This window comes from Misgurnus anguillicaudatus, chromosome 19, assembly GCF_027580225.2.
Source record: "Misgurnus anguillicaudatus chromosome 19, ASM2758022v2, whole genome shotgun sequence".
In the NCBI taxonomy this organism is placed as follows: domain Eukaryota; kingdom Metazoa; phylum Chordata; class Actinopteri; order Cypriniformes; family Cobitidae; genus Misgurnus; species Misgurnus anguillicaudatus.
The window spans coordinates 9,076,631-9,091,804 of NC_073355.2; the positions used below are offsets into that span (position 1 = coordinate 9,076,631).

Here is a 15,174-nt window from a genome sequence, read left to right on the forward strand (position 1 = left end):
ATTGTTCTCAAATTGTGCTTGGTATGCAGAAATTCATGCAATCAACTTTTTATTCAAGCTGTTGTGCATTTGTGATAACGTAATTAGGTTAGTAAATATTTCAAACACTGTATTTATTTCTGTTTATTTTCAGAACACTGCATCTCTGGATCAGTTCGAGAGGTTGAAGACCCTGGGCACAGGCTCATTCGGCAGAGTCATGCTAGTCAAGCACAAAGAATCAGGCCAGCATTTTGCTATGAAGATTCTTGACAAACAGAAGGTAGGATGCATGTATATGTATATGTGTGAATATATGCATTCAGCTATGTGTGTTGGTTCTTAATTTTCTTTGTCTTTCAGGTGGTTAAACTTAAACAGATAGAACACACGCTGAATGAGAAACGCATCCTGCAGGCCGTCAGTTTTCCGTTCCTGGTGCGATTGGAGCACTCGTTCAAGGTAATGTACATCTCAGTCATAACACCCTCATATTTACCATTCGAAGAGCAAGGAAGCATTGTCAGTCTAGTTTAATAACACCTGAAGGACCAAATCAAATGTATCGCTATATTCACGTTGTTGCTAGATTTATAGCAGACTTATAATTGTATATAGGGATGATTTTTATAATTGCAGGTACATTAAGTCCAAAGTCATTATTTTTTCTCTCTCTCTACTCTACATTGGTAACAAAGTTTGTAACAGTACCAAATTAAAACAATAATTAATTAAACCTTTTTAAAAAAAATGTATAACACGTACCAGTTTGAATCAATGATATGCCACCCTATACTTGATTTGCATGGCAGTGGAATCATTGAATTGAATTATGCATCGTAATAGATGAAATGACTTTTGTACCCCTTTTCTCTTCAGGATAATACTAATCTTTATATGATAATGGAGTATGTTCCTGGGGGTGAGATGTTTTCTCACTTGCGTAGAATTGGACGGTTCAGTGAGTCTTTGTGAAGGATTATAGGTTCAAAACTTTCAGTAGTTATATTTTTATTTACTTTAAATTATTTAGTTCTAAAGGAAGTTTTAGTTTTGTTTCCACCATACTGAAGTGACTAAACGTTTTGTTTTTATTTAGTGTTTTATTTTTTTTAATTTTTTTTTAGTCATTGCATTTGACTCCTGCGTCATACTCAGAACCGTACCACATTGTAGTTAAAGGTTTTTAGTAAAATACTTATGCAATAAAATGCAATATATTTGCAGTAAAATATCCAAAAACCACTAGTCCGGTGTTATATATTTTGTCCAGCTGATTACTAACAATATCTCTAATGTTTTCAACTACTTGTAAATTATGAGAAAATTGCTGCCCTAAACAGCGACACGGGGCAGTGCAGTCGCCTGTAAATGACGTTAATATCTACGTTACCCTTTGTTACCGCATTTACTGACGTAAAACCACATGACAACAGTGTGATGTGGACAAATGCGGAAGTAATAGCGTCTGTCGGGCCACTCGCTTTTTATTTGGTAAGTTTGTTCATCTGTGCTGTGTTAATAAACCATCGTATTGGACTAATGCTGTAACATCTATGACTAACAATTGCGTTTTGAACAATACATGAAACCTTACATAATGAAAAAAGTGATATCATCAAACACAACATTTATAAAACTTGATTACTTTACCTCATGTGTAACATGATTTCTCCTTCCCGTCTGATTGATGGCCATCAGCGATTGAGTTAAAGACAACAAATCCCATCAGTCCACACTGCTTCAGAGCATCATTAATCTACGTCATTGTTATTGATTTGATCTGGCGCCCTCTAACAGCGCGGATTATACAAATTGCATTTGTATAAAAATGGACAAATCTTGACAATCTGCATCTTGTCAAGATTAACCTTCAGAGATCATGCACCCTGCCTTAAAAGAGAAAGTGATGGAACACAAAAGTTGTTAAAGAAAAAAATAGTTTCATTACTTCATTCGCCAAGTGTATTTCATTATGAGACACAATTGCGCTCCTCCCTCCAGAGTTTACACGTAAAGAGCTGGATCCTTAACAGCAAACTCAGAGACCAACTTAACAGCTTTGCTACCAACTGTTACAGAATCATGCTAGGCATAAAACGTCTGGACAAGAAAAGCAATAAAGAGGTTTATGAAAGAGTCGGCCGCAACCAACTTGTCCTTCAAGTACAACAGAGGCAGTTAAGATTTGTAGGACATTCCTTAAGAAGACATGAGAGTGACTTGATCAACAAGTACGTCCTGTACACCCCACAACAGCGACACGGCAAAAGAGGTCAAGGCAGAGCGCGAAAACTATACCACCAATATATCGGGGAACTTATCAACAAGGATGTACCAGCAACAATAAGCGAACTACGAAAAGTTGCCAAAAATCGCGAGGAATGGACAAAATTAGTGACCGACTGTCAACCTACCCTGTTTGCAGCCGATTGATGATGATGATTTGCTCTTCAAATACGGATGCTCACTTCAGATTGGAATTCGCCCTAAATGTGCTGTTATTGCTACATTTAGCAGTTAATTGTAACTGCGGTCACCTAATTGTACAAAATTAACCGGATCCAATAATGTAGCGTCAACTTTATATCAACAACAACTTTTTGCTTGTTTGCTAGCGTTTGTGGCATCAAGTGCATCATGGTCTCATTTTCTGAAGTGTGTTTCAGTTACGATTTATTAAGTATTGATTTGTTTAATATATTATTTTAGTTACATTGTTAAAATTATTACATAATTGCATACCAAGCTTAAAAGTGAAACAATGAGAAAAGTAAAAGTTTGAATAACTTAAAATTATATTTTAACCTAAAAATAGATTTTGTTTTAACTTAAAGGCGCTCTAATTTGTGTGACGTCACTTTTTGTTGATGTTTGAACTGTTTTCAAACAAACGAAGCGTAGCTAACTCCTCCCTCTCCCTTCCGTGCTTTCATGAAGGCGCCTAACCCCCACCCCCAAATCCTTCTTGTCGTTTATTGGCTGGAACACTTTGTTATGGTTTCTGATACTAGGTTTTGCGTTTAATATATTATTTTAGTTACATTGTTAAAATTATTACATAATTGCATACCAAGCTTAAAAGTGAAACACTGTGAAAAGTAAAAGTTTGATTAACTTAAAATTATATTTTAACCTACAAATAGATTTTGTTTTAACTTAAAGGCATCTCTAAGCGAATCCGTGTGACGTCACTTTTTGTTGATGTTTGAACTGTTTTCAAACAAACGGAGCGTAGCTAACTCCTCCCCCTCCCTTCCGTGCTTTCATGAAGGCGCCTAACCCCCAAATCCTTCTTGTCGTTTATTGGCTGGAACGCTTTGTTATCGTTTCTGGTACTAGGTTTGGCCACTTGGTTTATATTGCAGTTTGTGGAGCCTAGGCTGTCTGCGCGGTTTTTTACAGTTTGATCAGCGGACAGGCAGCAAGCAGATAGTGAGGAGAAGTTTGCTGTAACAAAAAATGCTTTATGGTCTAAAACGCATGATTTCGCTTGGAGCACCTTTAAATTTCACACTTTAACAATCGCTATTGACGCGTTGTCTCGCTTATTAGGTAAAAAAAAGGCTTCCCTGCCAATGACGAGTTTTTACGGCAATCTATATTTCTGCTGTTATCCACTAGGTGGCACTCTTACACAACTTATGAAAGAAGTCTTTACTGGTCAAAAAAACCTTGTTTTGATCATTGTTTTAAAACTGATCTCTAATGAAAATGCAATTGTCTCACCTTTTGCTCAAAATGTGGTATTTTTGAAGAAAACGACCCATATTTCAGAGGCGATCAAAAGAGAACAGATTTGGATGACAGCGTCTGCTAAATAACTAAATGTAAATGTAAGATAGGATGAAACTTAGTTTTTTGGTTGAAAGCAGAGTGTTAGTTCTTTCATTTGAAATATTGTATGTTTATATATTTACTAAAGAGAGAGACGCGCACATCCAAACACTAGCAGGTGCCGGAACCCGAAAATACAACTAAATAAGACAAAAATTTAATCCGCCCACTGAACTCACAAAAAATACATTGATTTATTAAATCGAAGTAACGTTTCGGGCTACCGCCCTTCTTCAGACTTCTGAAGTCTGAAGAAGGGCGGTAGCCCGAAACGTTACTACGATTTAATAAATCAATATATTTTTTTGTGAGTTCAGTGTGCGGATTCCATTTTTGTCTTATGTTTATATATTTAAACAAGAGAATTTTCTTGAAGGCATTCAACTTTTTTTTTTTAATAATAAAGAATGCTGGCGCCATGTTACTAATTGAAGTAATTTGTTTTAGTAGATCCAACTTTAACTTATTACAGGGAACGGGTTGCTTTAGTTTGTTTTAATATTGCATATTACAGAATATTATTTTGGAGCGACCCTCATGTCTATGTGGGCAGTTCGTAATAAGTTAACAAAATCTGGTTTGTAACATTGAGTGGTCCATATTGCTAGTAAATGTAAAAAGTGAAGTAATATGCTATATTTCTAGTTTCATGTATAGCACACATACTTATTTTTGTTAAAAAAGTTCTATATCTTGGTGGTTCTTATTCCTGCAGTTTTTATGAGCTGATATTTAACTTCTCTCTGGTTCAGTGAACCTCATGCCCGATTCTACGCCGCCCAGATAGTTCTGACCTTTGAATACCTTCACTCGCTTGATCTTATCTACCGAGACCTGAAGCCTGAAAACCTGCTCATAGACCAGCAGGGCTACATACAGGTAAACACTCATCAATAGCATGTGTGACAGCATTACAAACTATTGTGATGGCAAAACTGATGATGCATGCAAACAAGTATGTACTGTGTGGCTTCCTTAGTCCTGTCACTGAACAGTATCTTCCTCTTTATATTAAATGTATAGGGTTAAAGACGCAGCTCAAGTACATTTTAAGTTTTTTCTACACTATATCAGTCTTCTTTAAAGTTGAATATCTTATATTACTCTAGTATTAAACTTCAGCAGTGAACCTGTATCATGTTTTTGCTTCAGACCTATCCCTCTAGTCATGCGGTTTATTGCATTGTGTTTATACTTGTAATTGATTTTTACCATTTACAGTCCTTTATCATTTTATTTAAAATGTCAATTTGGTAAAATTTGTAAAAGTTGTCTTTAAAGTCTGGTTTATAATGCACAATACCTTGATAAAAGCTACTACAGCAATTTTGGTGACATGAATATTTCATCCTGGCACATGCCTATTCGCAATAACTGCGGCTGTGCCTTGTGTTTTTTAACTATGTAAGATGATTCCCTGATTACATTTGGTCTCTGATTACATTTTATCTTCATTATCATTGCTCTTCTCTCAGGTTACAGATTTTGGATTTGCTAAACGTGTAAAGGGCAGGACCTGGACACTGTGCGGCACACCCGAGTACCTAGCGCCTGAAATCATCCTCAGTAAAGTGAGAATCAGATTTGGGTTTTTCATGATTGTAGTTTATGCCATTCCAGTGCTGAATAATTGAAACACATGATTTATGATTCGATTGGCACAGGGGGTTAATATTATGTTATAAACACATTCATGTACGTTAATTTAAGGTACTAGAACTCCATATCAAATGCACATGTTATCTACACTATAAGCAAGCAATAGGCTGTAGGTTGTTTGTGCTTGTCAAGCTCAATATATTCATGTAAAATGTGCCCATTTATCTTAAAAAGTTTTAACCAATCAGAATGAAAACGTCAAGCTATGACCTTGCCTCTCTCAGGGTTATAATAAAGCAGTGGACTGGTGGGCTCTGGGAGTGCTCATCTATGAGATGGCTGCTGGTTACCCCCCTTTCTTTGCCGACCAGCCTATCCAGATCTACGAGAAGATCGTCTCTGGGAAGGTTAGTGTTTTGAAACGGAATATCATCTTGTGGTTGTTTCCACCGTGTTCTCTGCCGATCTGACGTCGTCTCGACTTTCTTCCAGGTCCGCTTCCCTTCTCATTTTAGCTCCGACTTAAAGGACCTGCTGAGGAACCTGCTGCAGGTAGATCTGACGAAGCGTTTCGGTAACCTGAAGAACGGCGTCAATGACATCAAGGGCCACAAATGGTTTGCGACCACTGACTGGATCGCGATCTACCAGAAAAAGGTAAGACTCCACCCAAATGAGTCTGGGATCTCATAATGATATTGGGATTAAGGGGTTAACTACTCTTTCAACCAATGGCATGAGTTTGGGACGAGACCAATGCTGTCAGCAGAGAACGAGCTGATGGTTGAAATCGAAATTACGCACTTTACCTTTTAACGTGAAATGGTTTTCGTAATCCTTTTACTTTCAGAATGTACCGTAAGATATATGATATTTTAGACGGTTTCAGCAGTAACAACATAAACAAACAACTTTCATGGAACAAACTTAACTTCCAGTAAACTTCACAAAGAATCAATTACCACAGAGTGCTTTTCGAGTAGTTTATTTCTGATAACAAGCAAATTAAACAAGAAGTAGATTACCTTAGTTCAAATAATAGCTAAAGCGTATCAAAAACTACATTTAGCTTATGTTGCGGTGTAAAATGTGTACTATATAATGTAGGGCTGCACGATCACAGGAAAAATGATGATCACGATTGTTTTTCTCAAACTTTTGGTCACGATTAAAAATACGATCATTCTTTTAGTGAAAAACTTCTATTTACTTCAGTATTTTTATTACACTTTACAGCCATGTATATAATATTATATACATTTTATAGGCCTATATTATTTTATTTTTTATTTTTTGTAATATCCACAGCTCCCATTCTCTTAGATCTTTTTAAAACATTTAAAATAATTCCGCAAAATTCCGCATGGATTTTGCAAAAGAAATCCGCAGAAATAACAAAAATAACTCCTTAAACAGATTCCTTACAGCTGTACTACTATTGCAGCAATTAAAGCAGTTCAGTTTTAACTGTCAAAATTATAAAATATCTGTTGTTTATTTTAGAGCCTTTTTTTGTTTGTTAAATTAAGGTTTTTGATACTGACCAAGCGGTTAGCGGCCGACAGCTAACATCATGTTGACGACTTGTTGGATCAAATGAGCCTCTCAAATCAACAATTCACTTGCCTACAATAACGTCTATATAATATATATATTTTCAGCATATGACAATGTTAGTTTAAATGTTTATTATCAACACCCTATTTTTTTAAAAGCGGAGCGGGGCTGCTTTGTTGCTCGGAGACGGCGGGGTGCAGAAAAATAGTGAATCAAAACAAAACAAAATAAACATGAAACGAAATAAACATGCAGGTTGCTTTACCTTACACATTCGCTATGCATCAATTAAAATTCAAGGCTTTACACCACATTTTTTACATGACTACCGAAAGAAGTCTTTTATAGATTATGCACAGTATTTGAGGTTTTTATTCAGTTCTCCATATCCCCGAAGCACTGAAGGTCCTGCTGCTGGCGGAGACGCTAAACACCGTTGAAACAGGTGCATGTGCGTAGTGGACTCGTGCGATAGGTTAAACGTCTTTCTTTTACAATTTATCAATGTCTCAACGTTTCTTTTAATTAAATTATTATATATAAAGGTGGAGAAGCCTAAAAAAATCCAGAGGCCTGCCCGCATATCAACTGTGATGTTAAAATTGGTCCGAAACCCGACCCAATGGGCGTAAAAAGGCTGAAATGCAGGGCTCTAATATATATTTATATCAAATTAGAATTAAACTAAAATAAAAACAAAACATTTTTGAATAAAAAATGCCTAAGATATGCCTTTTATGTGGCAATATTTTTTTAAACCCCTTGCTGCTCACGGTGCTTATTGAACACATATCCTTGGCTAACTTACATGATACGCGATCCGTTATTGTTGTCTGTGTCGTGGATGGTCGGGGATTTTTTATGGTTGCGGCTTGTGTCTTCAGCTTTTGAAACTCTTGATATTTCACGTTTGGACGGAACAGGAGCACAGTTTTCTGCACTTTCTTCTTGTTGCTCTGCCATTCGAATGACTGTAAATCTCGTGATGCTAACGTATTCAGACTGCACTTGCAAAGAAACACTCCGTTTACTCTGACTCCGCCCATAACAAACACTTTGCTTGATTCTAGACCATGTGTTTTGTGCTTGGTCTTTGCACATTAATCGCGACGATTGTCATTAATTAATCGTGGGGCATGCATATCGTTATCATGATAAAAATACGATTAATCGTGCAGCCCTAATATAATGTATACAGTCTTAACTATAGATCGGCTGCCAAACCTCCCATCAAATTGCGGTAATCCATGTTTGCCGCTTCCCTTGTCTTTAGGAAACCAAAACATTGTTATTTTCGACGAGGTATTTGATCCAGAGTTCAGTTTAGACACTAGTCAGACCATTAAACAAACAGAGACCGGAAGTAAAGTTACGCTCAGACGCTTAATTGCTGCATCGCATGTGTGTCCGATAAAACCGTCTATAGTCATGTCGGATATATAAAAATTACAAGATAAACGAGCATCAACACCACTGCAAAGTTGTAAACCCAAAATTTTTAAGCCCGGAGTTTACGAGTGGGGCTTAGCGTGTCGATGAGAAACGAAGTGGAATTAATAATGCAACGTCAGGCTTTTTTATTTAAGTTTACAAACATAAACCAAAATACGCTTGATGCGCATTATCTGTTTTACATTTTCTGTAAACAAAGTTAACAAACATTGGTTCTCATTCACTAATGCGTATGCGCACATTTGTGCATGAGATGTGGGTACGGGTGTTTTCACGAACAAATCGCGATTCAACAAAAACTTTCGTATCAAAATTTCTTCTAAATACGCAAAAATTCAAGAAAACCTAAAACCACTCGTACCCAATAATCACGTACACTATAATCAAATACTAGGCTATAATTATAATGTTTATAATAATGTTGATATATAAAATGTACATGATTATATTTGACATTATAATATTTTCTGTATTATATATTATTTTATAAAACGATTAGTTCCAATCCTTGATTCTGATTGGTCAATAGGTGTGCTTTATTCATGATAAAACACTGCTATGACCGCTTCACACAACGGTTCTATTTAATATCACTGCGCCCTTAGCAACACCCTTAGCAACACATAAACATATAATGAGACAAAGTCTGAGAACAGTTTGTTGTTTTTATTTGAGCTTTCATGTTGTTGTTCGCAGTCAGGGACTATTTTTTCTAGCGGAAGGAATGCTTTTATTGATTTAACGTCATGAAAGTTGCACTAATATTTTTTTTACTTTAATATTGTGTGGTAACCGTTTTATAAAAGCAATAAGGTACTCGAGGCAAGTGCTGTATCGTGAATAAGTAACGGCTGAAGGGGTTGCAGGCACTGCGCTTCGCGTCGTGCCTAACAACGCCCTTCAGCCGTTACTTATTCACGATACAGCACAGCCTCTCGTACCTTATTGCTTACATACATGTTTATTATATACATTATATTATACATTATTATAGCCTGCTTATTTTTCTACACATATAAAGAAGATGCGCGTAAAGACAAATCTTCACGCTTTCCTTTCTCACTTTTTAAATGTCTATATGAAAGCGTCTGCTTAATGCCTAATGTAAACGTCATGTAAATGTAATGAGAAGTCCAAACGTCAATCACTTGATCTCTTGTCCGTTTTATTTTAAATACAGATGTGCGTCTCTGTCATATTAATTAAATGTCATATTTGTTAACGCATCCAATACTTATTTAATGTTACTCTGGTCGGTGGACAGAACTGACTTCCTCCAGTGACAGCAAAATCTCCCAAATAAAAAATGCTAAGCAAAACAAAACTTTACTGATAATAAATATGATCATTGATTTCTTTTCAAGCTCTTTTGCTTCTATGACAAACTGCGCTAAAAGTTTCTGTGGACCTGCGCTGCACAAAGCCCTTATATGAAGCTGTTTTGGGTGTGTTTTATGCAAATTACCAACTTCGTGAATGCGCCCGCTCATATAGAACACTTCATAATCACTAACGTAAGAACGAGTATAAGAACAAACTCATGTGCGCACGCACGTGTTGTGAGAACGTACGCAATTATTGGTGAATGGGACGACAATATTCACTTGAACGCACCTCACAACGAAACTCAACATACAAGCGCATAAATACGGACAACCCCAGAGGTCTTAAGCACACCTTTAAACAAGTTAAAATTTAGGGCGGGGCTTGATTATGTCCTATTTCAATTTGATCCAGCCCTTTTCTAACAATAGTTCAATTATAAATGGATACAGATGTCTAAATATGTGAGAAAAAGCAGCACAAAACAGACAAAAGCAGACAAAACATTTTTTTATATGTGACCCAGTCTGTAATAAACATACCACATCAAAATCAAATTCTGAGATAATGAGCATCAAAGTCTGATTTTAGCCATTCATTTCATTATGATTTTAATCTATGACGTGACCTTATTTAATCAATATTAAAGATATGAACAAAAATAAATTTGACGCACGATTTTTGATAAGACAGGCACATTTATTTTGTTGGCAGCCAGCAATCATTCGTGTGTAGTCTAAGGGGTTAGTTAGTTGTAACACAGAGTTACAATTAACCCCGCTGGGTCAAAATATTTTCAAGTCCTTCAAAAAAGTTGCTAAGAGCTGCAGACATATTTCAAAACGATGCTATGTTTTAGTCAACAAGACACTTAATTAATATGACATAGCATTGGATTTGGTATCTTACACACAACTTAGAACCCGGAAAAAACATTTGATGAAAAAAATTACTTACATGCCACCAAAACACTCGTTCATCAATAAATCTGGGAAAACATGATACATTTCCAATAATTTGTGGGAGATCGTCTTTTGACAGCATGAAAAAAATACCTGAAAACCAAAACGCTTAACCTTGTGCAACAATGTAAACAGTCCGTGTTACAACTAACCCCGAATTAGTTTTTGCCCCACGCACCCCTTCAATAAGACTTGCAATATGCATGTACATAACGATGATGATTTAGATGCTTTAATGATTTACCTCATCTGTGCCATTTTGTATATACGTTTCAGGTGGAGGCCCCCTTCATCCCCAAGTGCAAAGGTCCCGGAGACACCAGCAACTTCGACGACTACGAGGAAGAAGAAATCCGGGTCTCTTTCACGGAGAAATGTGGAAAGGAGTTTGCTGAATTCTAATAGCGGCCGCAGTGGAGGAGCAGAGAGATGGAGAGAATTAGATGTGGGGCAACCAAGAAAGAGTGAAGAAAATGTTTTCCAAGGAGAGCTGATGAGAGACTGGACTGAGTCTGTATCCGGTAACAACGACATCGACGACAACAACAACAACAGCAGCAGTGTAGAGCCCTCGCACGGCGATGGAGGAAGAACAGATAGTCCTGACAGAGCGCCAGCAGTGTTGCCTTTTCAGATCCTTCATCACTTGTTACTTATCCATTTTCATCTTTTCCCTCTTGTTTGGTAGCCAGGGCAGAGATTCAATCACTTGGCTGGCATGGGGATATATTTGTGACTTGTTTTTCGTTTCGTTTTTCAGAGATATGGAGGTTACTTTCTGGTACTGAATTTCGGCTTCTCCAGATAAAAATCTAAAGTTTTTATTAGCAAAGGTGTCCTTGCTCTGTAGTTCTCTATTCTGTCACATCTTGTTTCCTTTTTGTGCATCTATCTACCCATCTACCAAGTCAAACCGACCTGCACTGTTCAAAAGATCTGGATTTGATTTATTGACGTTTTTCACGATTTTAATTTTAAGCATCACGCAGTCATACGTTTAAATATTAATTTGGCATTAAAAAGTTCATCTGCTTCGTACAAAATCATTTATAGTTCTAGATGTCGTACCGTTTGCGGGACCTAATAGTTTTGGTGTACTTTTATTCGGGTCTTTGCCATAAATCGTTTCTGTAGATATGCGTCATCTTTTTTTGCAGACACCTTGTTATAAAGATAGAAAGTGCAACGTGATCATCAATACGACTTCATGTTATTAATCCGTAGCATGTACAGGTATACTTGAAATAATACATTTTATCTTTCTCAAATTCTAAGATGGATTTTACAGAAATAAATCGACACACGAAACTGAAAACTAAAGAAATCGTATAGTGAATTGTTCAAGCACAAGGCTTGTTGCAATACAGCTTGTTGAAAAAAAAAAACACGCTATTTTTTCCGACAAATACTTTTAATAGAAAAAGCTGATGCGGGATGAATGTGGCTACGTGGGATGGTCGTTTTTTGGCCATGTACCGTGCCAATGACCAGACTCGGAGAATAATGCGTATCTGACAGCTCACCTAAAGGTGAATCAAAAAATTTCAATATGCTTTAAATAAGCTCATTCATCAGTGCTATTCTAGACTTGATTGTGTCTAATGATGATATTGACCAGTTTGCAAATCTAACCTGCTAATATCTTCAACGAATGAATCAACTAAAATATTTCTTTCTTGCTCTTTAACTTTGTAGGATGCAAGACAATCCAAATGCAAAAGTCCCGTTGTTTTTTTAAAGTTCCCAGTAGTGGCGATTTTAGTTCTTTATGCTTGAAAAGCTTGTAGAAGTTGTTAAAGGTACAGCGTGTAATTTCCATCCTTGTTTGGCCCAGTCGGTGCCTCATTGGCTGAACCAATGCTTTGAGTTTTGGATGGGACTGTCGGGTAGCACCGGCACAGATATTACACGCATTGCCTTTAATTGTCAGACATTTGCTGTTTATTAGATGTCGTTCCTCCTTAATTGTGCGATTCTGTGATTTGCATATATGCTCAAGTTATTTTTGTTTTGTTATGTACCACTAGTGTAGGTTTATTTTATTGAGCGTTCACAAATGACAGATTGGTGCCAGCTCAACGTATGTTTTGTCAAAAAACTTTTGTCTGTCTTTTATTGCTCAACGTATCTATTGACACTGGACGGCTGTTCATTAAAGAAACCTGCCAGATACACAACCCAGATTACAACAGGCTTTGATTATTTGGGCGATGTGTACGTTTCTCACAAGCTTACGGCCCTTTTCGTCCCTTTCGCCTGGCACCGTTTAGCCATTGCAGGGACCTTTGCTCACCTGATTTCACAAGGTGTCATAAAACGAGCGTAGGAACGGGAGAAACGGCTCCTCCTTTTGGTCTTGAATAGCTGAAAAAGTGATAGAAAACAATCAGTGTTCAAGAAACATTTCTGTACATTTTGAAAACTTTGTATGCAGCATTTAAAATACGTCTTTTTGTCAGAGCATGGAAATGTGTGATATTCTTGATGGTATTCGGATAGGCAAGTCATCCCCTCCATGTCCACCTGGTTCTCTAGGCCCCGCCCCTTTCTTTGAAATCCACATCCCAGTCTCTCACTCATCTGTCTCATGTACATTGTCAATCATATTTTTTGTGTGCGCATCAATCCATGATACAGTTTGCCTTTGTACACATCCAGTTTCCTACACTTCTCTATTTGCTTTTTAAAGAAATCACAAAGAAAACATTTGATTTACTTTTGCATATTTTCTAAGTGTATTTTGAATAACAGGAGTCTCTTTCCTCCCGACTTGGCTATGGTGATGGTGTAGTCTATTGTACCTTTTCGGGAAACAATACTGTATATTCTCTGCCTTTAACAGTCTTAATTATTTTATCTTCTGGAGAAGTTGACGGATACCCGTAGGACACATTGAGTATGTTTAAAAAAAATCACAGAATAATATTTTGCAACATGTATCATTCCAATAAAGTTTTAATTGTTAAAAGTACACTATTGTTTTGTCTTAAATGTTATTTATCTCTGTTTTTTTCTGCAGCATTTACTAAGCTTTACTTGGTAAGTCCAGTCACATTAGCTAAATAAAGGTGCAGTGTGTAATTTTTAGAAGGATATTTTGACAGAAATGCAAAATAATATATAAAACTTTATTATCAGGGGTGTATAAAGACCTTTCATAATTAACCGTTATGTGTTTATTACCTTAAAACGAGACCTTTTTATCTACATACACTGAGGGTCCCCTTACAAGGAAGTCGCCATTTTGTGCTACCATTTTTCTACAGAAGCCCTTAACGGACAAGTTTTTTTGCTAAGTTGTCTCCGACGATGACATGTTTGTCCGGTGGCAGCTACCGTAGCTTCTCTATGTGTTTCAAAAGTGAGGGGTGAGCAGTGGACTAAGCCGTTGGTGGCAATTCGCAACCTCACCACTAGATGCCGCTAAAATTTACACACTGCACCTTTAAGCACAAAAGTGACTCCAAGTTTAAGTCATTGATTTAACATTTATTTCATTCTTTGACATGATTTTATACGGTCAATAGTGAAGATATCAAGGTTATATTTTCACAATGTTCTTTACATTACGGGGCTGTTTCACAGACAGGGATTAGATTAATCTAGGACTATGCCTTAGTCAGGGTTCCCATGGGTCCTTGAAATCATTGAAAGTTTGTTTTTAGGTCATTGAAAGTGCTTATTTTATGCAATAAGTTTCCTGGAAAAGAATCCATATAATTCACTGTGTAGTGTAGAATAATATCATAAAAATTCTGGACTTTTTAAGCACACATGCTAAACTGTTCGCTTTAAATGCTTATATTTTCTGTATGCGAATGTTGATTCATACCAAAATGCTTTTTTGCATAGTTGTGTTTGACACATGAAAACGTCTCTGGTTACATATGTAACTGTTGTTCCCTGAGAAGGGAACGAGATGCTGCGTCTCCCTTGCCATACGTCCTGCGTCTCTGTAACGTAGTCTTTGGCAATATTTCAGATAGCGATATACTTCCTGGCTCCTGCGTAACCCTGTCTTTGTCGTTAAGCCTCACCATTGGTTGAATTTGATATACACATTCATACGCACTTACCCCTGGAGGCGTCCCCAAAGTGTCACCACAGTGACGCAGCGCAAGTTCCCTCGAAAAGGGAACTGTAACAATGTATCTTAAAAGGTAACACGATGTGACCTCACTTGAAATGTGTCCCCACATTTAGTCTTTGAATTTGAGGGTATTGGACTTGGAAAGTCCTTGAAAGGTCCTTGAATTTGAAGTAAACTTAGGTCTGGGAACCCTGCTTAGTTATATTAGGACATTTAAGTAGTTTTTATACCTTACAGAAAAACATTACTGGTGTGTATCTTAAGACAAAAAGATGGCATTGAAATGTGTTCATATATATTTTATGTCAGTACGAGATGTTTTCAAATTAAGGCAGCTCAAACTTGTATTTTAGTCTGGGACTAGGATATGCCCTG

General features: G+C 36.8%; 1 protein-coding gene across 2 annotated transcripts in view; it reads left to right on the top strand.

The window, feature by feature from the left end:
- The window catches only part of prkacaa (protein kinase, cAMP-dependent, catalytic, alpha, genome duplicate a), a 48,888-nt gene extending 35,208 nt beyond the window's left edge, over positions 1 to 13,680 (top strand). For both annotated transcript variants that reach the window (XM_073856895.1, XM_073856894.1), the window contains exons 3-10: positions 134 to 262; positions 343 to 441; positions 859 to 946; positions 4,574 to 4,695; positions 5,292 to 5,387; positions 5,700 to 5,822; positions 5,908 to 6,072; positions 10,986 to 13,680. In XM_073856895.1, coding sequence (XP_073712996.1) covers positions 134 to 262; positions 343 to 441; positions 859 to 946; positions 4,574 to 4,695; positions 5,292 to 5,387; positions 5,700 to 5,822; positions 5,908 to 6,072; positions 10,986 to 11,111 — 948 coding nt within the window. In that variant the 3' untranslated portion in view covers positions 11,112 to 13,680. The remainder of the gene's footprint in view (positions 1 to 133; positions 263 to 342; positions 442 to 858; positions 947 to 4,573; positions 4,696 to 5,291; positions 5,388 to 5,699; positions 5,823 to 5,907; positions 6,073 to 10,985) is intronic.
- Positions 13,681 to 15,174: the final 1,494 nt, after the last annotated feature.